The sequence below is a fragment of the Bradysia coprophila genome, assembly GCF_014529535.1.
Source record: "Bradysia coprophila strain Holo2 chromosome X unlocalized genomic scaffold, BU_Bcop_v1 contig_128, whole genome shotgun sequence".
Classification (NCBI taxonomy): Eukaryota; Metazoa; Arthropoda; class Insecta; order Diptera; family Sciaridae; genus Bradysia; species Bradysia coprophila.
The window spans coordinates 4,165,658-4,189,163 of record NW_023503295.1 but is presented as its reverse complement, the minus strand read 5'-3'; the positions used below and the strand labels follow the sequence as shown (position 1 = coordinate 4,189,163).

The window sequence follows — 23,506 nt, the reverse complement described above, 5'->3', positions numbered from 1 at the left end:
TTTCGTCTTTGCAAATATGAGATCATTAATGGAATCGTTAGGGGCGTCATATATAACCGAATCGGAAATGCGGTGGCACGAAAGTTCGGTGCAAACGCCATCTCTTTACTTCATTAAAAGCACAGAAATGCATTGAAACCTGGGTGATAGACAAAACATTTTGTGAAACACAAGTAAGTCGTAGTTAGCATCGAACTAACGTGCTATGTCGGGCGTCTGAATGCCATTACCTCCGCCCAAATGCCTTGGGAATCATCGCCTCCTATTTGTTTCATAGTTAAACTTTCGTTGGTGAAGTGCGGTATGTTTTTAGTAATTGTGATAATGTAATGATGCAGTATCCTGAATAAATCAAGGAATTTTTCGGATTTTTAGATATTTTTAGCCCCGTACGAAGTACGAAGGGGCTTATAGGACTACGATGCCGTGTGTAATTGATGGAATTCGAAGCAGACGGTAAGGGCAAAGTGTTTGCCTATGTTCATAGATATCCGTCTGTCCGTCCGTCTGTCACGTCGATATCTTGAGTAAATCAAATCCGATTTCAAAAAATTTTTTTTTCCCTGAAAGATAGTCAGAATAGTGAGGCTAAGTTCGAAGATGGGCGATTTTGGGTCGACCCTTCCGGAGCTGGGGCCCAATAAGTGATTTAACGTTTTCCGAAGATATCTTCAGACATTTAAGCACTACACTTGTAAGTGATACGTCAAATGAAAGGCTTGTAGGTTGGCCAAATTTGAACGTATTTAGATGGATTTTGCTTTATTAGATAGGTATTGACCGTACCAATCAGGGAAAAAAAGTTTATGAAATTCGATTCACCGGAGCGTGAGCTAGGTCTCTTGGAGTGAGCTTATATGTGGCTACTCGGCCGTACAGTGAAGGTGGTGTTTTTTTGTTAAGATCTCGAGTAAATTTTGACCGAATTTCAATTTTTTTTTGTTTGAAAGGTACTAACGAATGTAAAGCAGCCGTACTACTTTCCACCTCCTAACAAAATGGCCGTCGGCCGCCATTTTGGATTTTTGTAAAATCAATGTAAATCGGTGAAAATGATACTTACTTAATTTTAGGTCAATTCGAAATTTGTGTTACATTTGAAAGGAACGTCGTACGGGGCTTCGTAATTGCGCTATGCGCAATTTTTAAAACGTACACATTTCATAAGAATTTTACTTTACCGACGTTTACGGGCGCAGTAGGCTTACGGTAAGAGTAGGGCGACGGACGAACTAGGGTCACGTACGCAATAGATGTACGGGTTTGTACGGGGCTCAGTCGCAGCAAACGCTCCGACTGTTCTGACGGCTCGTTTTGAAGGATTTTAAGTGTTTGAAGTAACACTCATCAAAATGATCATGAAAAATTCTCTAAAATCCTAAATATCTTTGCACCGACGACTTGGTCATTTGCTTGTCGTCTGTGAAAGATTGGCGGAAACACTGTGCTTGTTAATGTAAGTAAAGTACCGATGACAACGGTTCGACATGAACGTTCCAATTGGATTAGAAGGCAGAAGTCTTACATGAATGGTCCCTAAACTTTCCAATTGGATTAGAAGGCAAACATCTTACATGAGTGTTCCCTAAACGTTCCAATTGGATTGGAAGGCAAACGTTTTACGTGAATGTTCCCATATCAGTTTATAGCTAGATGTAAATTAATTCAAATGTTATTTGATAGCAGTGAAAAATGTTGTCAAATTTTTTCCATATTCAATTGTAGGCTCCCTGTGTCTTACAAGAACGAATTTTGTTTTATGCATTGTTTGTATAAGAATGCTAACAGAGTGGAAAAATGTGTGTTCTTCATTATTATTTTTTTTTTGTTCTCTTAAATTATGATATTACTTCACTACTGCGTGTACCAAAGTAACTCCGTACACAGTGCTGAACTAAATTTCGTTTCATCTATCTGTTTTGTTTAAAAAGAAAATAAAAAAATAAAAGGCCACAACAGAGACAATTAAACAAAGTGCTTTTGATGTTCTTAACGAAACAAATGAAAACAATTAAATTGAGTAACGATTGAAATTCTTCTTAAACCAACAACAACAACAGCAAAAAATCTCTCTAAACGGAGGGGATGATGAGTTCATAATTTTTTGCCGCAATAAAACATGCATTCTTATTATTGTTATATACTGGTACAAGAGATGTGTATATTGAAGTTTGCATGTTTTCCGAATTAAGCACGCAAAAATAAAAATGAATGTCGAACGTGTAAAATAATCTCTTCTTAGATGGTATTGGCCCAAATAAAAACTGATTTTTAGACCCGTACGAAGTACTGGGGTCTTATAGGTTTACGCATACGTTTGTAACACGTCGAATTGGATACCCTGAGTAAGAGGAAACCAATTGTGGTTGTATAGAGATGCCAAATCCGCGAGAAAAAAAAATGTCCCTCCGTCTGTCTGTCTGTGGGTTCTCAAACTTGAGTAAAACGCATACGATTTTGAAATTATTTTGGTAATGTCAAAAGACAGGCTATGTTCGAAGATGGGTGATTTCGGATCGACCTCTCCGGAGCTGGGGCCCAATAAGTGCCTTAGTGTTTTTCGACGATATCTCCAAACATTTAAGCACTACACTTGCCAAAAATAGTTATTTATCTACCAAGGTAGGTATGAAGGTATTTTTTCGCACTAGATGTCGATTGTCGATCCGAGGTCGACAAGACGTCGTGTGCGAAAAAATACCGGCATACCTACCGTGGTAGATACAACGTTTTTCGCAATTTCGGGCCATAATCACCTTTCCAATGCAAAATATTACCAAAATTCCTACCAAACATTCACATGCAAACATGAATTCATTTGAACGATCAAGAAGGCTGCATTATAATACACATTGCAATGTGATGTAAAGAGACGCGTTGAATGAAATCGAGTAGTCAATGCTTAGTATGTACGCTTCAACAATACGTTCTGTATAATTGTGTGACTCTGTAGCCGAATGGCTATGGTCGTTGCTTGGTTTTTGGAAGAATTTTGGTGTTGGATGTTCAAATCCTGGTCTGTGCAAAGTTTTTATTTATAAAATTTAGTCTTTCTTAAAGGTACTGAGCTATGTAGCGTGCGAAAAAAATGTGAAAAAGCCCAAGTGCGAAAAAATAATCAAAAACGCACTTTGAAATAAATACCTTCAAAACGACATTAAATGGATGCATGGAAAGGTGATGATTATGGACCGGAATTGCGAAATAGTATGTTGTGTTACAAGTATTGTAATGTTGATTTTTTCAGCACTAGACCCAAGTTTTCCTTACGAGCGGAGCGAGTAAGGAAAATTGGGTCGTGTGCTGAAAAAATCATATTACAATACGTGTAACACATCATGCTTTGTGCCAACCGAGAATTGAAATAGACAAGAGCACAAAAAATCATAATTTTCATTGTAAACAATCACTCTTCAAATTTGATCGATCACATTGCTTTGCATTTTCGCAAACGAATGCTGTAACAACTCATACAAATTCCATATCAACACTGCTTTGAGTGTTGTAATATCACATCAAACGGGTGCTGAAATAAGTCACTTTACAACACTAAAATGAGTGCTGAAAAGAGTCGTATTTCAATTCTCGGTGGCACAAAAGGTATTTACAATACCGATCGACAAAAAAAAAAGTTTATGGAAATCGGATGACCGACTCGTGAGTTAGACCCCTTGTTGTGAACCAGGCACAGGGCGGCAAGCAGTTTCTGCTTGTAGGTCGGCCAAATTTGAACATATTTCGTCTGTTTTCACTTTATTAGTTAGGTATTGACCGTACCAATCAGGGAAAAAAATTTATGAAATTATGTTCACCGGAGCGTGAGCTGGGTCTCTTGGAGTGAGCTCTTATCTGGCTACTCGGGCGTATAGTGAATGTGGAGTATTTTGTCAATATCTCGACCGAATTTCATGATTTTTTTTTTTGTTTGAAATGTAAAGATCACTAAAATGACCGCTGGCGTGACGATCGACGGTTCGGTTTTGTGTGCAGACTAATGACAACCAACTTTGCTTCTAAGGGAATTCCCCGTATTTAGTTCATTTGCATTCATTTCAAAGAATTGGACGCACTCACTTATTCACTACTATGTGAAATTGTGAAGTTGGTTTCGATTAGTTTGCACAATTTTCCCCACCATTCCTCACGTTTCCGTCATCAGTTTCACCAAACGAAGAGATCTATTAACGAATGTAAAGCGTCGGCACTATTTCCGGTCTCCTAACAAAATAGCTGCCGGCGGCCATATTGGATTTTATTAATTGTGAAAAATGGTACTTATAAAGTTTTTGTTAACATATAAGTAATTGGTTAAGTGTGTGGGATGTTTCAGGCATTTCATATATGGACATCTATATATATCTATATTCACCTATATTGAGCTATATACAGGCATATAGAGCTGTATAATATCATATTCATCTATGAAATGTTTATTTATAGTGAAATATAGGTAAATATAGCGGTATATAGCTGTTTAAATAGGAATTTAAGAAAGTTGACTTCGTACGGGGCTGTCTATATTGCCTCCGGCAATTTACTTGTATATGCTAACAAGGCAAAGAAAGATAATGTAAGTGATTCTAAAGGGCGAATAGCTTTTCAGTAGAGAATGAAGTAAGAGAAATAAAGAGTTCAACATTAAAGGCTTTTGATACGAATAGGTGTTTCGTACGGGTCGGCGTTAGCTATGTTTTTTTAATGTCTTAAAGTATAATTGTTTTTTTTTTGTTTTTAAATAAAACATACCAGCTGGTCGATTATTTCTGGATCCATCATCTTCCACCAATAATGGTGAGAATCTTCTTTGGTTGGCACGCACACACGACAATACAAATAATAATATTAAAAACTGCATTATATTACGGCTGAATTCATTGAAATTTGCCATTTTTTTTTATTTCTTCTTCTTCGGTACTCTTTTTTTTATTTAAATAATAAAATCAGAACACTTTGACACAAATTAAATAAAAAAATTTGTGCAACCAACAAAACAATAGTATAGCAAAACAGGAACACACAACAGTCTTTATAAGTAAAGAAAAAACAATATTTTCTTATGAGAATAATTTTATAAATCACGTTTTTCAATTTAAATCTTTTTTTACTGTTTATTATGAAGGTAGTATGATGATGACAAACATGTACTGGTATGAGAGTCGTTTTTTTGTATTTCAATTAAATTGTATTTTATAAAGATTTCTTTTAAAATATGACGTGACCTGCCCTAATACTGGTTGAATTTTCAAATTGACAAGATGATTTTTCCACAGAAATTCGAATATTTTCCGAAAATTTTTCGAGTTCTCAACTTAGATTTTTTATCATTTTCACTTATTTAATAATTATTATATCAAATCTTTTAACATTTTGTGACATACTGTTCGCTTTTATTTTTTTCATTTTATAATTTTCGTTTCGTTTCTTTCAAATAAATTTATTTTAAAGATGATGACACTTTAATTGTATATAATGTACGTCTATCTATCTAGATATATAAAATAGTTGAAATTTTATTTATTTATTTTGATTCTTTTCCTTTTTATTTTAAACAGTAAAAGTCATTCATGTATTTTAAAAGTTGCACATTAGAATCGAAGCACAATTACAAAGTTTATATAATAATTTGGTCAATTAAACTTGATTATTTACTTGTGTATTAAATGATATTATATTGAGTATGTGTGCTGGCTGCTGCTGCTGCTTGTTTATTTATTTAAATATTTTCAAATTATCTATAATATTACTTCTCTGTAGATATTCTCGTTTTTTTTTCTGAAATTTTATTTTAAATTAAAATTTTCAACACTATTTTCTTTGACATCAAATATAAAATGAATAAATTATTGTTAAGTAATAATTTTTATGACTAACACCGAAGGCGCGTGCGCTGCTAAAATATAAAATTAGCGATCTAGCAGCGCAGTTGAAAATAGAACGACTTTTATTCGTTTAGCAAAATAAGTCATTTATACCAAAATGACAACATATAAATCACGTATACGAAAAACAATTATTTATTAATCTTGACCAATCGATTCCATTTAGAAAGCCACCAATTTTTTTTTTTTTGAGATACAATTTTTTGTTGTTGTTGTTGAAAGAACAAATAAATTTTATTTTAAAATTCTTTTCTTTTCTTAAAAAAATTTAAATAAAACAGTTGCCGTTTAAAGTTAAAAAAAACTTTTTTTTTCTATAATTTTTTTATATTTTGCGAGATACTAACACCTTATGTTCGTTTAACAGTCCTTATTTGACTGAATACAAGTCTAAACTGAATACAAGTCTGAACTGAAATATCACATCACAAAAGCAGATCTCATTCACCATACTCTTACACAAAAAAGATTATATTTTATTTCAACGAAGTGTACTATACCCCATGTGTTAAATAACATTTAAATGTATATGTCGGTACGTTTTTATTATGACATATTTGTGTATATGTAGGATTCAGTGTGGTGTTGTTTTTTTTCTTTTTCGTATATATCGAGAAATGACTTGAAATCAAAAATTTTATTTATTACATTAATGAATATATTGCATTTGCAGAGAGTAAGTCGGTATTTTTTTTCGTATGTTTAAAAAAAATGTGTAACATAGTTATTGATACCTTGTGTACAAGGGGTATATGATGCGAATTATTATAATTGTATGATAAATCCACAAAATAATTGTGAATACATTTTTAAACAAATTTATAAGAATGGATAGTATCACCACCTAGTATATATATAAGCAATAACGTGTGTATATATATGAAATGTTATACGCTCATTATATTTACGTGAAGATGGACAAGAGTAATTACATTGCAGTTTGATTATATTTGATAATTTTGTTGCGCGCTTTTAGAAGAGGAAACTGTTTTTTTTTTTCATTTCATTTCATTAACTTCGCTTGATCAACGTACATAAATATATTAATATATTTAAATATGTGTGAATATATAATATACACAAAGATTATTATGAGTGAGGGTATTAGAGTAGTAGAAAATGCATTAATAAAGTGCAGCATTAAAAACGCCTGGATACGTTGGTGTACGTTTTTCTTTAGATATTTCACATTGTTTATTACCATTAAATGTTACTTTAACACCTTTACACCTACTGTATCTTGTTAAATTTGATGGAGAAAATATAATAGTGAAATCGGTATAATATGGCAAAAAAAGAAGAGATTTTTTTGTCTTCATTCGTATTTTAATTTGAAAACAATTTGGTCGAATAACCTGGAACATAAAGTGTAAAGCTTATGGTATATGACAGTTAAATGCATTTGGTTTTCGTTAGTGGGATGAAGTCCACTTAGATAATTCATGCAGCGAACAGAGCTTTTGTTATGTAACTAAATTGGAATTGAGCAATTTGATCGTTTCATCGTCACAATTCGATTAGAACTCAAAAGACGATTCGAATTTCGTGTTAATCTTATTTCTTATTAACGTAACAATTAAAGAATACAATTTCGACCTTTCACAGATTTTACGTGTGGGAACGAAAAGAATGATCTTTCAGTTTAGGCTTTTGAGAACTACACTAGGAAGTACTTTTACAACACGGTCGATATCGTCAGGAACGATAATATCGTTTTCATGTGTCGGGGCCGAAAATGAGGGAGTTTCGATATTTTTCTCAGGTTTTCGACCCCTTACATGAAAAATTTTTTGAGTATCTGTTTTGGACGCTTGATTTTAGGCACTTTCGCATGTAGCCCTCACTTCGTTCGGGCTACAACAAGCGAAATTGCCTAAAAACAATCGTCCAAAACAGATACATAAATAACTATTTATGACGAATAATTTCATTTTGTGACCAATAATATAGTTTTTCTGCTTGAAGACTGAAATTAGACGGATTTCGACACGCATTCTACGATCGAAAAGTTCAATTTTTCTGTACTTCTCAGAGAGAGGTATTTGCGGCCAAGAATAGTTATTTTCCTAACAAGGTAGATATGAAGGTATTTTCTCGCACTAGATGTTGATTCTCGACCCGAGGCGAAGCCGAGGTCGAGAAGACATCGTGTGCGAGAAAATACCGGCATATCTACCGTGTTAGGAACAACGTTTTTTGCAACAGATGACGGAAATCAACTCTTTCTAAGCGAAATGATTAATTTATTTGGAACATTTTGTCGTTTTATAATAATTTTCACTTGAACCACAACTCGACCATAATGTGATATAATCATTTTACACTATTCCGATCGCAGCAATCCTTTATTTTATGCTGACGGCGTTGTAGCTGCGACAACGTCGTTTTATTTCAGTGTAAATCAAACGACGCGAGGTGTGAGTCATGGCGGACAGCAACAGCGAAAATAATCAAATAATAATTGATGCAGATATTGCATTCAGCGATGAATCGGAATGCTCAGATATTGAGCGGTCGGCCGCAGAGGCTATTGAAAAAACTTTGCCGAAAAAATCCAAATTGAATTATGAAAAGGTGTACAAAAAGTTTTGTGGTTGGTGTGAAGAAAAAAGAGTGAAAGTCATTTCAGAAAACGTGATGTTGTGTTATTTCAACAAAAAATCGAAGATTATGAAGTCTTCAACTGTTTGGAGCGAGTATTCGAAGCTGAAATGCATGATATACAAGGAACGACGCGTCGATATCAGCAAATTTCATGGACTCATTGCATTTCGAGCATTTTGACGGGCGACGATTTCAACAAGTTCATCATGGAGGCAGATGACAATAAATTTTTAATGATGAAGGTAAAATTTTAATGTTTTTCGATTAATGAACGACAGCTTATTGGTGTTTATATCACAGGCGGCATTAATTATCGGTATCGGTGGAGGATGTCGTCGGGCTGAATTGGCAAAAATGTCGGTGAAAGATGTTGTTGATCGCGGTGACTACTTGCATGTTTACATCGGGGACACAAAAAACTACGATCCAAGAGATTTCGCTATCACAGAAGGCGGTTTGAGATACAATTTATTGGGCATCGTGCGAAAATACATGTTGTTACGAAAGTCACATACGCCTCATGATCGATTCTTTGTGTGTTACCGGAATGGGCAGTGTACAACTCAGGCAGTTGGCATCAATACCGTTGGGGCGATACCCAAACGAATTGCTACGTTTTGCGGTTTGGATGCACCAGCTTTGTACACAGGACATTGTTTTCGACGGAGTTCAGCTACATTGTTGGCTGATGCTGGTGCGGATCTTTATGTCATTAAACGACAGTTTGGTTGGCGATCGGGCAAAGTTGCAGCCGGATATGTGCAGTCATCTGCAACAAGCAAACGCAAAATTTCTGCACAAATTTTCGGAGGTGTACCTTTTCAACGTTCTTCGTCGAGCAATGCGATGAGTGCTATTCCATCTACAAGCAACACCGCTATTCCATCTACAAGCAACACCGCTATTCCATCTACAAGCACCACCGCTATTCCATCTGCAAGCAACACCGTTTTTCCATCTACAAGCACCACCGCTATTCCATCTGCAAGCAACACCGTTTTTCCATCTACAAGTACCACTTCTCATGACGTTGTCGCTAATTTGGGTGATTCAGCTCCCAAAGAAATTAATCTCAACATCACCGGTTTAAGTGACGGTATTTCTGCTGCGCTCATCGAAAATATTGATCGAGAGGATGCACATGGTGCTAGTTTCGCTTCAAAACAAATTCGGATGATCGGAACTGCATCCGATTCCGATACGACCGGCAATACCAGCCGTACAATGTCACAATCAATTACAATAATTGAGGGCGCATCTGCTGGTGCAGATTCTTCGGATGCTCCTGAAACGCCTGTCCTTCCAAATTTTACAAAATCTGAATTCAACAATTGTACATTCAATTTTTATCGTACGTTTCACGGCAAGCCTTTTTAAGGATCATTTACTTAACTTTCGCCTGTTAATTTTGTAATATTCGAGATATTATAATGCAATACTGGAATTTCATTAAATGAATGAATATTGAAACTGACTTGTCGACTACTCTTATTGCCTTGTTCCATTGATCAATGTTCACAAAAACAGTGCGAGAAAAAAAATTTCTCGCACACCTGTCGGACGACAAACTCTTTTCTCGCACATCTGTCGCATTGTTAAAAAAAGTGGACTCTTATGCTATCGACTACTACGCTAGAAAGAGTTGATTTCCGTCATTTAGTTGCAAAAAGTACTTTCTCGACCGCTCTCTCCTGCCAAAAATTAATTTTCATATATATTTTTATGCAACACGATGTTTCTCATCGCGTGCGAGAAAACTTTTCTCGCACTGAAACGAGAAACATCGCATGCATAAAACGTTGTATGTAACTGGATGTATATATGTGTGAGTGTTTTCTCGCACTTTGATGTTCTTGTCTTACTCGCGTTGCTCGTAAGACAAACGAACATCGCGTGCGAGAAAACACTCACACATATACATCACGTTACATAAATAACTATTCCGGCCGCGATCAAGTGTGCATGTTTTGTTGTTGAAATGGCTGTAGAGTGATTTCTATGTTAATGGTGTTATGGTTTCGTATCATTTCAGTTTTCAAGCACAAAAATCGTCGTTTGTGACTCGTGATGAAAGCTCCGCCTCGTTAGGACAAGCTTACGACTAGTACCGAAAAATTCAACTTTTCATCACTCGTAACAAAATTTACTATTTCATACCTAGGACTTCGTCACGTTTTTTCTCCGTCGGATGTGAAAAATATTATTCGTACTACGGACTAAAAGTCTTTTTTAGCGTGTGAGAGCTTTCCAGACAGAGCCGAAGGCGAGGTACGAAATATACTATTTTTAGACGATAATGTAGTTCAAAAAACGATATTATCGTTCGAAAATTTTTCGCCAAGCTACCTTGGTCATAAAACTGAAATTAGGTCTTGCAAACCAGACTGCTGAAATCAGGCGTAGGATAGGCCTTGGATGGGCTGTTTTCGGGAAACTCAAACTAATTTTCAAAAGCAAAATGAATAATAAAATCTAAAACGGAAAGTATTCAATTTGTGTGTCCTTCCAGTGCTAACGTATGGAGCGGAGACTTTGACTTTAACAAAATCATCTGAAAATAAACTGAGAGTAGCACAAAGAGCCACGGAAAGAAGTATGCTTGGCTTTACGGTCAGAGACAGAAAGACAAACCAATGGATACGACAACAGACAAAAGTCGCATCTTTAAAGTGGACCAAAACCATCATTCTAAACGGCAACAAGACGCAATGGACCGTTCGAAATGGAAAGAAAATGGGAGACTTACATCTAGCAGTGTATACAAACAGGCTGAAAAAGAAGAAGAAGAATATCGCATTGGTAAAGTCCTAAAGACTGCAACGATAAGAATACTGGAATGATTTGTATGACGTACCCCAATACGATGAATTTGAGTGCATCTAGCCTAAATTTTGGCGAGATATCAATTAAGCACCTGATCCTAATTTTTGCAAAGGTCTGCTCTGCAAAGTTGTTACCAGGCCATGCAGACCTTCCGGGAAAATTGAAAATTCTCCAAATTTTCATATTTGGTGAACATATTTTTTATATTTTTCGTTTAAAGATTAAGGATCAAGCTATCGAATGCGCCATCTTTCGTGAAAATCCGGTACCATTTCGATTTTTGGCGCCCTCTCAAAGTTTGTCAATTTACACTGAAAACACTCAATGATCGAATACTTTTCAATGGTAGAGTAACTGTTGATGTGACGGCAGAAAGCTACAGTTGTTTGAGGCCAAAAGCATGAAACACTATAACGCAATACAAAATCCGGAAATTCGAGCCAAATGTATTCGATCCAGTTTCGCTCACAAACAGTTTGTGTGGCCGTCTGGAAAGAAAACGACGTTCCAAGGCTACGAGAACTGACTCTACAATGTGTTGCTGGAAACGATGGCGGAAGGGAATATCGAAACAGTGGCTGTACCATCGTTCGAGTATAAAGACTACGAAGGTTCCAGTCGAAGATATTTGCCGGACGCACAGGTTGGTAATGTGGTGTACGAGGTGAAAAGCTGGTACGGCTACATGCAAGACGCAGAAATCGACCGGAAGAGAGTCGCAGTTCAGCAAATGGGTTTCATGTTCGAACTGTGGATTTTCCAAACGGCTACGGTATACTTCCGACTGGCATACCATTCAGACGGTACAGAGACCAGCCAGTGGCAGCTATTGTAGATTACTTGTAGACAAAGTTACCTGCTACAGACAAGATTTTCAACTCTTTGTGTCTAGCTATGGCTGATTTATTGTATTCGTAACGTCGGACATTGTCTTTGTGAGCTTCTATCCTGTTTGATACTCTTTTTGATTCGCCGATGTATATTTCGTCACATGAATTGCAAGGAACATTATAAATTCCCGCAGGTTCTTTGTTTTCTTTATCTTTCACTCCATTCAACATATTTTGAACTTTAACGCCTGGTGTGAATGTGACTTTCCATTTTAATCTGCTCCTTAGGAAACCTCCTGCTTTGTTAGAAATGTTTGGTATGGCAAAGGGACCCTGTTAGGAATCTGACAATGATCAAGAAGGCTTTTAGAATGAATTGAATCTAAGGAGACTGTTGTAAGACGATAGAAGAAGAAGATAGGATTAATAAAAAGATGGTTGAACGAGAAGTTCAGGGGACAACATCCCCAAGTGAATTGTTTCCAATTTGTGTAGTGAATAGTTGTGACAAGTGGCGCAGTTGGTAAAAACAATCTCAATAGAGATTGTAGCTCCAGTTCTTGGTCTCATATAGTGGTTTAGTGATCAAAATAAACGAAACATTTGGTTGGCTCGACATACGTGTGGTCGGCTAGATGGACATTTGGTTGGCTTGACAATGGTTTGCAGTACGAATAGTACGAAATGCGGGTTACAATCGCTGAGAAAGTCAAAATCGTTGTATGCTACGTTGAACGTTCAGACAAGCAAAAGCATAGGTGGTCCGAGTCAAGACGAATTGGGTGGTGAGTAATGGTGTCGTTGATGGGAAGGTCTGGGTAAGAAAGCTAGGGACTGGTATTTAGGTTAACTAGTTTTTTGTTCGAAATGGCGATTAGTGATAAATGCAGTGATAATTGTCACAAATACAATTTTTCATTACGATTTTTCACAAGTTTATATTAGCTTATGTAAACTTGTGGTTTATTGGCGTGAATAATTTTATTTTAAACATGATTCGGGAGTGGTGTAGCTATGGGTTATATTGGGGGTCGTTTGATTCTAGACGAAGTTGAGGAAGTTAGCGGAAGGCAAAATGTAAGAGCTGAAGCTTTTTGAGGACGAAGTTAGTTAAAGGAGCTGAAGTTAGTTAAATACAGGAAAAAAAGAAGGGCGAAAGTTGTTTTAGGCGTAATAAGAAGCTGAAGTTATATTAGTTGAAGGCTAAATTGAACTGCTGAAGTTACTAAGAGAGAAAAAAGAAAAAAAAATGCTGAAGTTGCTTGAAGGATAAGAAAAAAGACAAATGCCTTCATAGTTGCCCCAGGTACTTCACACCGCCATACAAGAATCAACATAAATTCGTGGAAAACAAAACGTAGTACAGTTTGTCATGGACAAGGTTATGGTCCAGTCGGTTGTGAACTTCAGTTGGAGGTGAACCAAGGTATACTTAAGTTGGTTGTGGAAACGGTATGATGCAATCGGTTGGAAAGATACATTCGAATGCAAGGTTCAACAACACGAGGAAACGCTACAACTACTTCATAAAGAAAAGGGTTTGTCTGTTGACAAAGTAAAGTTAGTTTGTTGTGTAAAAATCCAAAGCGTTCAGTTCCTGTGAATGAAGTATAATTATTGGTTGGTTAAGACATCAGTTAGTTGACAAATGTGGCCGTTGGATATAGAACCATCAGTATCCATTTTCGATGGAGATAAAGAGTAGAGGTAAGATATTTACTGGGGATGTGTCCGGAGTCAGCTCACCCGAGTGTGGATTGGACACAGGCAGTATTTATCTTTCAAGAAACCTTGAAATTTGTCAAATTGATTCGGTCTAAGAAAACTTTCAAATCGTTGTCCCGTTGGTTGTGCAGTAGTCACAAATCGTTGTTCCGTTGGTTGTGCAGTAGTCACACATCGTTGGTCCGTTGGTTGTGCAGTAGACACAAATTAGATTCACCCACAATTCAGTGTTTCGCTGAAGCCAGACAGTTCATCAAAAGATCTAACATTCGAAGAAGAAGAAAGTGCAGAAATGTCTGTGAAAATGGTTCATCAAGATTGGTTTGCTCAGTGGCAATCTGGCAGCATCCAATGATGACAAGAAAATAGTTCATCAAGATTGGGTTGGTCAGTGGTAATCTGGCAGCATCCAATGATGACAAGAAAATAGTTCAAGTGCAGAAATGTCTGTGAAAATAGTTCATCAAGATTGGTTTGGTCAGTGGCAATCTGGCAGCATCCAATGATGACAAGAAAATAGTTCATCAAGATTGGTTTGGTCAGTGGCAATCTGGCAGCATCCAATGATGACAAGAAAATAGTTCAAGTGCAGAAATGTCTGTGAAAATGGTTCATCAAGATTGGTTTGGTCAGTGGCAATCTGGCAGCATCCAATGATGACAAGAAAATAGTTCATCAAGATTGGTTTGGTCAGTAGCAATCTGACAGCATCCAATGATGACAAGAAAATGGTTCATCAAGATTGATTTGGTCAGTGGCAATCTGACAGCATCCAATGATGACAGGAAAATGATTCATCAAGATTGGTTTAGTCAATGGTCATCTGGCGAAGACATCCAGTTAAAGAACGTACAACGTGACGTGTAGACTGTTAAAGCAAAAGCAAATCATATTGGCTCAGTCGCACACGCTGGTGGCATTATTGGTTGACCTTAATAATGATGACATTATTTAAGGTCAAGGTGGGAGTATGTTAGGAATCTGACAATGATCAAGAAGGCTTTTAGAATGAATTGAATCTAAGGAGACTGTTGTAAGACGATAGAAGAAGAAGATAGGATTAATAAAAAGATGGTTGAACAAGAAGTTCAGGGGACAACATCCCCAAGTGAATTGTTTCCAATTTGTGTAGTGAATAGTTATGACAGACCCAAAAATCTTCTTGTTCTTCTGTTTCGGACTGATACATGATTGAATTTTGGTTATTCTCTGAGTTGATTGGTTGGTTTATGATTTGATTCTGGTTGAATAAATTCAAATTGCTGTGAAGGTTATGTGATTGTGAATCTTTGCCTATTCTTACACGCCTGGCAGCAAATGCCGAGGAAATACCGTAAGAAAATGAAATCACATCATACCTGAATGAATGTATGTTACTTCAAAATACCTGATTTTCACCAGACCTTACTGAAAAAATGTTCCCCAACCGCCATACAATAAAAGCAGCTGAAGCAACAGAAAAGTACGTAAAGTACAAAGTACGAAGAATAAAGTAAATTTGACATGTAATGTCATGGTTTGAAATATTTTGAAAGACAGATTTGCAGATCAGTAAAAAAGTGATTGCAAAACATAAAACTTTAGACGAAAATACCAAAGAAATACGAAAAATTGTAAAAAAGGAGCGTCAAATTTTCTTAAAGTGCATAATGTCCTATCCACATGAAGAAAAGGATCAACTACTTTTGGCAACCGGAGGATACGACCATACAATTAAAATCTGGTTAGCAGACACCGGGAAATGTGTGCGAACAATTTCTCACTCGGATTCAGTAAGTTGAAGTGCTAAAACGAACCAATCAATTTAACTCAACATTCACCACTTCTCTAGCAAATCAACGCATTGGATATAACATCCGATAAGAAGATACTCGCTTCATGCGGCTACCAACATATTCGACTGTACGATTTGACAACAAATATGCCGCTAGTGAATTTCGAACGAGTGTCAAAAAATGTGAATCGAGTAGGATTTCAAGAAGACGGCAAGTGGATGTATACGGGCGGTGAAGATTGTCGGGTTCGTTTATGGGAAATGAATTCACAAAATTGTAAACGAGTATTCGATTGCCAAACGCCAGTGAATGCCGTTGTACTTCATCCCAACGAAGTGGAAATGGCTATCGGTTCGCAGAACGGTTGCATTTATTTGTGGGACATCAATTCAGACTTGCACGAGCAATTGTTTCCAGAAAACGATGCTTCCATTCAAGATATTGCTATCAGTCCGGACGGAATGTACTTGGCGTCGGTCAACAATAAGGGAAATTGTTACATTTGGAGCCTATCGTCGACGAAAGATGGACGACTGAGTAATTTGCAACCGAAATTGAAAATCGAAGCGCACAAACGATATGCGCTACGATGTAAATTTAGTCCGGACTCTCAGTAAGTTTCGGTTATGCTTTGCTGGTTAGATTGGGGGGTTGTCAAGTAGAAAAATTTTGTTGCAGATATTTGGTGACAACAGCTGGAGACTCTACAGCCAAAGTGTGGAGGACATCTGACTTCAAGTTGGTATGTGAATTAAAGGATGCTGAAAATGCGAGATATTGGATTTGGGATACCGCGTTCAGTGCAGATTCAAAGTATCTGTTCACAGGTTCGTAAAGTAGACAATTAGTCCTAAGTTTCCCAAGTAGTAGGGCGTATCGAATTTTTAGAATTTTAAGGGCCGCGATAGCCTGTGTGCGGAAAACGTAGATCATTGAAAACTAAGTCCAGGCATATGGTTGATGGATCCGAAGGTGCCCGGGAAGAAGTCCCCCCGGACGACTTTAACTTTCAAATGGTCATAACTCGGAAAGTTGAGAGTATTTCTGAAAACAATGTTCTAGCAGGATGTAGAGCGTTAAAAACTCTACAAAACTGCCAAAGAAACCGATGGTCCAAAAGGTGTGTCTGTCGAGGTTTTCTAACATCGAAAGTTCGACATTTTCGTTTTTGACTTTTATTTCCTGAGAGACAAATTATTAAGTTTAGCTTTTGGCATGAGGTTGTAGAGGAGGTCGAGTACTACCAGTACACTAGGCATTGTCCCGGTCGGCGATCCATCCGAAACCACTTTTTCAACATTAATGAATGAACTTTTTAAGTGTACCCACGTCGCCCACGAAGCCAGTGCAGACACTGTAACCGGTGTTGCTGAGTCGAGGTAACCTTGGCCAGTAAGTGCACATAATATTCCATAACAGTAGCTGAACTCTAGCTAAAGTCAATAATTTGTCTCTCAGGAAATAAAAGTCAAAAACCAAAATGTCGAACTTTCGATGTTAGAAAACCTCGACAGACACACCTTTTGGACCATCGGTTTCTTTGGCAGTTTTGTAGAGTTTTTAACGCTCTACATCCTGCTAGAACATTGTTTTCAGAAATACTCTCAACTTTCCGAGTTATGACCATTTGAAAGTTAAAGTCGTCCGGTGGGACTTCTTCCCGGGCCCCTTCGGATCCATCAACCATATGCCTGGACTTAGTTTTCAATGATCTACGTTTTCCGCACACAGGCTATCGCGACCCTTAAAATTCTCAAAATTCGATACGCCCTACCAAGTAGTCCTAAGTTTCGACAAGAACATATTATGGTAAAACTGCCAATACGAGACCTCTATTGTCCTGTTTTCTGTTCGTTCCAACCGCCTAACAGCCGACATTTGACCTGAACCGCTCGTATACCGATTACGTCATTTTGATGTCATGTCATTTCCGTTTCGGTTCTTCACTCCAGTGGGTGTAATCGGGGGAAAATCAATTAATTCAAAATGTGAGCTAATCATTGAAAGCGAAAAAAGGACTGTTCACAATGGCGCAGCCAGTATAAAAATGATCTTGCAAATCGATTACGGTTCAGGGAAAGACAATTACTTCATAAGCCAAGAGTATCACTGTGCCAGAAAGATGTCATAAGACTTTGAGCTCTTCGCCTATTTAAACGTAATGTCGCATACGGTCGTCGTTAGTATAAGTGTGGAGGATATTGTCAATTTATCAAGTATATCGTCAGCAAAAGATTGTGGTTCTTAAGAGTCATATCGCCAAGACTTCAGGTGATTGGGGAACAAGCCGACTCCGATTTTAATGAGTGATAGCTCGTTGGATTCGTCTTTCAATTCTAGAAAACACGTATCTTTCACTTTTTCTAAAAAAATTTGTTTTCTGTGAAAAGTGTTCAAAAGTGATCACATGTCAGAGAGTACCGAAAACAGTTTTTCGGCAATAACTCAAGAAAAAATTATTTTAAATTGTTGTAATGTTGTACGATTGTCGGCCTTGGAAAGACCTACAGATAGAGTATACGCACTGCTTGGTGCTAGTTGATCCACGAGAGCTATGACTTAAAATATAGTGAATGTTCGGAGAGTACTGCTTCTCTGCAGCTTCGTTGTTCCACGGAACTAAGTATGGGGTGTTGTAGCTGGCCTCACCCACTATCGTTCCACACATAAATGAGCCCAGTACTTTTGTGCTGCAAGCCTACAGAAGTGTTAGAAAAAAAGTTGGTGCCAAAATGCAGATTTCTTTCTTCTTTCTGAGGGCTCTACAGCTGGAACAGCATCTGGAACGGTACTATGGCAGTCATTCTTTATCGTCTACTATTCCCTTACCGTATACGCTTCACTTTGACTCGAATATAGGTCGTTACAACATATCCAGCGTTAGTAATTCTTGTGAAAAATTATCAAATTTTTCTCGGAGGATTTTAGTCAAATAAAGTGTTAGCGTATAGCAAATGACCTCAGGACTCCGGAACAGTAGTTAGTTTTTCAATTGGACCAATATTTGCTAAGCGACAGAAGTTTGGAAAAACGATATGATCAAGTGGGAGCAAACGGTTTGCCAAACTCCTGTCACGTAGCAAATATTGGTCCGATTGAAAAACTAACTACTGTTCCGGAGTCCTGAGGTCATTTGCTATACGCAAACACTTTATTTGACTAAAATCCTCCGAGAAAAATTTGATAATTTTTCTCTTGATATTACTAACATTGGATCTGATATATTCGTGACATATCGAAGCGTTTTTCGATAAAGACGATGAAGAATGACTGCCATAGTACCGTTCCAGATGCTGTTCCAGCTGTAGAGCCCTCAGAAAGAAGAAAAAAATCTGCATTTTGGCACCAACTTTTTTTTCAAGACTTCTGTAGGCTTGCAGCACAAAAGTACTGGACTCATTTATGTGTAGAACGATAGTGGGTGAGGCCAGCTACAACACCCCATACTTAGTTCCGTGGAACAACGAAGCTGCAGAGAAGCAGTACTCTCCAAACATTCACTATATTTTAAGTCATAGCTCTCGTGGATCAACTAGCACCAAGCAGTGCGTATACTCTATCTGTAGGTCTTTCCAAGGCCGACAATCGTACCACATTACAACAATTTAAAATAATTTTTTCTTGAGTTATTGCCGAAAAACTGTTTTCGGTACTCTCTGACATGTGATCACTTTTGAACACTTTTCACAGAAAACAATTTTTTTTTAGAAAAAGTGAAAGATACGTGTTTCCTAGAATTGAAAGACGAATCCAACGAGCTATCACTCATTAAAATCGGAGTCGGCTTGTTCCCCAATCACCTGAAGTCTTGGCGATATGACTCTTAAGAATCTAACTACGGCGAGTCGTCGACTCACTAACGTTCAAAAGTAAATTAAATGTTGACTCACCACACAGTAAATTACCAATAGAGTTTCCGATGCTTGTGATGCGTATTGGACACGTTCACATTAACTGTTGAAGGGCGAGAGAACAGCCCTTTCACACTCATTACTGTTTTCTTTCTTCTTTTTTTCCGTCATGTGCCATCAATTCATTGCCTTTTTCTATTCCCTTCCACAGCATCATCAGTCGGGAAAGCCACACTATGGAAAATAGCCGAAAAGAAGGTGGAACGGGAATATTATGGTCATCAAAAAGCAGTGACTGCTTTAGCTTTTCGTGAATAAATTGCAGCAATTGATTTGTTTTAAATTTTCTTAGTTTTTGTTTGTTTGTTTGTTAATTGTTTGACAACATGCGCAACATGTATGCTACAGTTACAATACTTTCATCTTAAAATGCCCGGAATTTTAGTTTCCATTGTTTCCAAGTACTTTCTCTCATTTCAATTCGGTAGATCGGTGATGGTGATAGACTCTTTCACTGGATCCGGATCGTTTTCCAGACAGTAGCTAACTATGCAAGTAATTTTCGGCGAGACACCGGTCTTGTTTGATAGCAGCATTATCTGCGTGATTTCTTTCGTTGGCGGACGAAACGGTAGAATTCCTGGAAGATTTGTGTCGGACGCTGGTTGGAGCCGTAACTTGCATGGCTAGACGTATTTTGTTGTGTTAATAAATTGAAACCTTTTTTTTTTGTGGAGAAATGCAAAACATTGAACAAACCTTCGAAACACTGGCATCGAATTGATAGTCCTTCACAGAAATCGAATTATGATTGGTTGTCGTTATAACTATCACAGAAATATCATCGCGGGGACGATCTTTAGTAAAATATAACGTAATCTCTAGTCCAGCTGTTTCCTTCATTATGACCCGGGGAGGACTGTCGCCCGGCGTAATTGAATCAATTTCAATATTAAAATTGGATAATGGACGATCCGCTAGTTCGCCGCCGATTTTTAAGTCTTGTTGCAGTGCAGTGTCGGTATCTCTCGATGCAGTTAACAACTGTTGTGCATCTATCACATCGGACACAGTAGCGGTCAACAGTAGGTTATCGTCGGATGGTGCAATTTCAATCATTTCGTCGTCATCACAAGGCTTGGAGTGATTGCTTTCACTGCCACATGTTAAATTTGTTTTTAGGTTGCTTACTATCGAATCCAGATCGGCAAAATTCCTTATTGGTGACTGTTTCGCATTTACTAGTGCATTTAGTGGCGTCTTATCGGCTGCCCTGTTGAGTTGAAAAGAAGTGTAAATTGCATTGGTCTGGCGCACAGAAATGTTCCTCACTTGTTAAACGATCCTTGTCGTTCGTCAGTGCTCAACACTTCCTTGAACAGATCTTCACTGATGTCATCTATCAGCTGCAGAGGTTTCGGTTTCAGCGGTTCAAAGATGCTGCTAATTGATTCTGGAAATAAAATTCGAATTCCACGAAACGATAATCATAACTAAGTGCCCAATGTCTTGCCTGACTGCGCAGGAACACCAGCTTGAACCGAAATTGGTTTCAACACGTCTGTTACGTCGAACGGTAGCGGTGTTGGTGTGGAATGACTAGAAAAAATTTCATTCAGTTCATCTAGGGTAGTGGCTGCTTGTGTTGACGTCGATGTTTTTGGGAATTTGTTATTTGTTAGCAGATCAGCGCTTGATGGATTTGAGCTTTGTGGAGTGGTCGAGGTACCGAGCCACTTTGGCCACTTTGGTCCTGTATTGTTGACAACATCGTTGTAACGTTTTGTTATATCCAATAAGCAGTCGTTGACTTTAAGCGCCTCACCTTTGAGTGAATCGATTTAAAGGATAAATTTGCCGCGAAAGGACGAACAATTTGATCAGCTTACCTAACAGTTCGTTATTATGAACATCCTCGGCCAGCCTAGATATTGTCGGAAGTAAATTGTTACACGACGTATACAACTCCCTAATTGTGACCAATTCGTCCTCTGTAGTTTCATTAAGTTTAAAGTTGTTCAGCATGTCGTTCAGCAGGGAAGCATTGTCCATAGCTTTTTTCAATTCGAGGCCACGCCTTAATTTGATTTCAGCACTGCGGCTTTTCTAACATGACGAGGGAAAGAGGGAAATGTGATATTGCCGCTGGATTAGCACACGCGCTGCACCGGTAAAACTTACATTTTCCATCATTGACTTGATCATCAGATTCGCAACCTGTATATCCCGAGGATTCGTGCTCAGCAGTAGTTTCTGTGGAATGGAATCGAAGTCCGACGGAAGGGGTTTTGTTTTTTCAGTTCGAGTACTCTTCGGCGGTTCATGGACAACGCCTTGTTTAATTAACATATCGTAGGCCTCTTTGATTTTATGCTCTTGTGGATATTGAATCGTCCAGATCAGCAGCAAGTCCAAAATTTTACACTGAATGTCCTTGGATGTTTCATCGCCCTTATACTTTGGTGACACTAGTTTGATCAGTTCGTTGAGAAACTTAAATTTGCCAACTTCGCCGTGCACATTGGTGCACTTGGTCATGCATTCGTCTAAAATCTAAAATCCACAAAGACAAAAAAAAATTCAAAAAATTATTTTGATTTTCGGGAAACATAAGAACGGGTTGACATTACGTCTAATGACAGTAGAACCACTTTCGGATTGGTGGAATTGACTTTGTCTTTAATCTTCTGAGCGGCGAACGACGATAAATGCTTATCGGTTTGAATTATTTTCACGATCGTATCTATGGCCAGCAGATCTGGTTCTAAATTTGACGGCGATGTTGCTCTTTCTGTGGGAAACGAACGTCTATTTACTTTGCAAATTTGTGTAATTTTTCCATTGTTGGCAATGCGAACACGTAATATTAATGATATTGAGGAAAAAGCGGTAAAGATTAACTTAAACAGTCACTAACCAAACATCAGCTCCAGTTCGTTTATTTGTTGTGCCATATCGCCCATGGATTATAATTAATTTAAATTTTAGCTAATTAGAAACAGAAAAAAAAGAGTTGACATGCAAATACTAATATCCAATCCGATATCAATATTATACCTCTACTTGCAAAAGTAATGACAAACAACTGACAACACTGGGTTTACAGCGGTAGCACTGTCAAATCACTGACACAAAAATTTCGATGGTGCGTCTTTCATTAAATCCTGTTTTTGTTTATTTTTGAAATGATGAGCGGGATAATCTAGGTTCTGGAACGGCTCAGTAAAAATTTCGTATTTACAAAACCTCTGTAATTTTGGATCAGCCTATTTTTCATTCTTAAACTTCCAAAACATCTTAAATCACTGTCACCGATACACAAATTTACATCGAAGTGACTATTGGCACTTGGGTGCGAATAGTGTATAAGAAGACTATTGGCACTTGGGTGCCAATAGTCTATATGAATGCTATTGGCACTTGAGTGCGATTAGTCTATATGAAGACTATTGGCACTTGGGTGAAGGCTATTAACATAAAATGTTGTTTATGTTTGTTATTGTTTAAATGACAGTTAATGACATAATCAGAAGTTCGTCTTTATGAAGCGTAGGAACGCCTAAATAATTAACAATTTCTAAAATTGAGAGGCATTTTATGAAATTTGTCAACTGAAATCGAATCTGCAGGAAGTTAAGAAGCGCCATGTAACAACCCCAAACTGTTTTCTGTATTCCGTATGCCTTCAATTTTCAAAAAAAAAAACATTGAAACTGTCGCCTGGCGTTCTTATATTTTCCGTCTAGAGGTGTTCTGCTGTAGCCTAATAAAATTTATCCTGTTACGATTAAGAACGTCTGGGTATTGGTTCGACCCTAGTGAATTTATCCTTTTACGAATAAGAACGTATGGGTGTTCGATTTATCTTTCCGAATTTATGCTTCTACGAAAAGGGACGTAGAGGTGATCTACTAGAAACTACAGAATTTCTACTTTTACGAATAGGAACGAAAGGTGGTCTGTTCAACCCTGGTGAATTCATCTTTTTACTAAGAGGAACGTAGATGTGTTCTGCTCTA

The 23,506-nt window shown here is 37.5% G+C and overlaps 4 protein-coding genes across 4 annotated transcripts in view; 2 read left to right on the top strand and 2 right to left on the bottom strand.

Annotated features, from left to right (window-relative positions):
• The window catches only part of LOC119067757 (dorsal-ventral patterning protein Sog), a 77,764-nt gene extending 71,483 nt beyond the window's left edge, over nt 1–6,281 (bottom strand). The window contains exon 1 of the mRNA XM_037170889.1: nt 4,747–6,281. Coding sequence (XP_037026784.1) covers nt 4,747–4,888 — 142 coding nt within the window. The 5' untranslated portion in view covers nt 4,889–6,281. The remainder of the gene's footprint in view (nt 1–4,746) is intronic.
• A 2,358-nt stretch (nt 6,282–8,639) lies between these two features.
• On the top strand, nt 8,640–10,149 carry LOC119067764 (mucin-5AC-like). The gene is made up of 2 exons (XM_037170896.1): nt 8,640–8,725; nt 8,784–10,149. The coding sequence occupies exons 1-2, from the start codon at nt 8,690–8,692 to the stop codon at nt 9,858–9,860; spliced, it is 1,113 nt and encodes a 370-aa protein (XP_037026791.1). The 5' UTR covers nt 8,640–8,689; the 3' UTR covers nt 9,861–10,149.
• A 5,222-nt stretch (nt 10,150–15,371) lies between these two features.
• Nucleotides 15,372–19,830, top strand: LOC119067767 (protein LST8 homolog). Its single transcript, XM_037170911.1, has 4 exons — nt 15,372–15,633; nt 15,693–16,249; nt 16,315–16,463; nt 19,699–19,830. The coding sequence occupies exons 1-4, from the start codon at nt 15,511–15,513 to the stop codon at nt 19,803–19,805; spliced, it is 936 nt and encodes a 311-aa protein (XP_037026806.1). The 5' UTR covers nt 15,372–15,510; the 3' UTR covers nt 19,806–19,830.
• LOC119067759 (ADP-ribosylation factor-binding protein GGA3) lies at nt 19,820–22,568 on the bottom strand. Its single transcript, XM_037170892.1, has 8 exons — nt 22,405–22,568; nt 22,118–22,278; nt 21,669–22,040; nt 21,377–21,593; nt 21,001–21,312; nt 20,820–20,940; nt 20,247–20,760; nt 19,820–20,173 (listed from the first exon to the last, which is right to left on the bottom strand). The coding sequence occupies exons 1-8, from the start codon at nt 22,448–22,450 to the stop codon at nt 19,964–19,966; spliced, it is 1,953 nt and encodes a 650-aa protein (XP_037026787.1). The 5' UTR covers nt 22,451–22,568; the 3' UTR covers nt 19,820–19,963.
• Between the last annotated feature and the right edge of the window lie 938 nt (nt 22,569–23,506).

Excerpts from the sequence above, each read along its gene's own strand:
- LOC119067767 (XM_037170911.1), top strand. The coding sequence starts at position 15,511 with ATGTCCTATCCACATGAAGAAAAGGATCAACTACTTTTGGCAACCGGA. Across the intron at positions 15,634-15,692 it reads CAATTTCTCACTCGGATTCA|CAAATCAACGCATTGGATAT; the intron begins GTAAGTTGAAGT and ends CCACTTCTCTAG. Across the intron at positions 16,250-16,314 it reads AAATTTAGTCCGGACTCTCA|ATATTTGGTGACAACAGCTG; the intron begins GTAAGTTTCGGT and ends ATTTTGTTGCAG.
- LOC119067759 (XM_037170892.1), bottom strand. The coding sequence starts at position 22,450 with ATGGGCGATATGGCACAACAAATAAACGAACTGGAGCTGATGTTTG. Across the intron at positions 21,594-21,668 it reads TCAAGTCAATGATGGAAAAT|AAAAGCCGCAGTGCTGAAAT; the intron begins GTAAGTTTTACC and ends TCGTCATGTTAG. Across the intron at positions 20,761-20,819 it reads CGACAAGGATCGTTTAACAA|GGCAGCCGATAAGACGCCAC; the intron begins GTGAGGAACATT and ends TCAACTCAACAG.
- LOC119067764 (XM_037170896.1), top strand. The coding sequence starts at position 8,690 with ATGGAGGCAGATGACAATAAATTTTTAATGATGAAG. Across the intron at positions 8,726-8,783 it reads ATAAATTTTTAATGATGAAG|GCGGCATTAATTATCGGTAT; the intron begins GTAAAATTTTAA and ends TTTATATCACAG.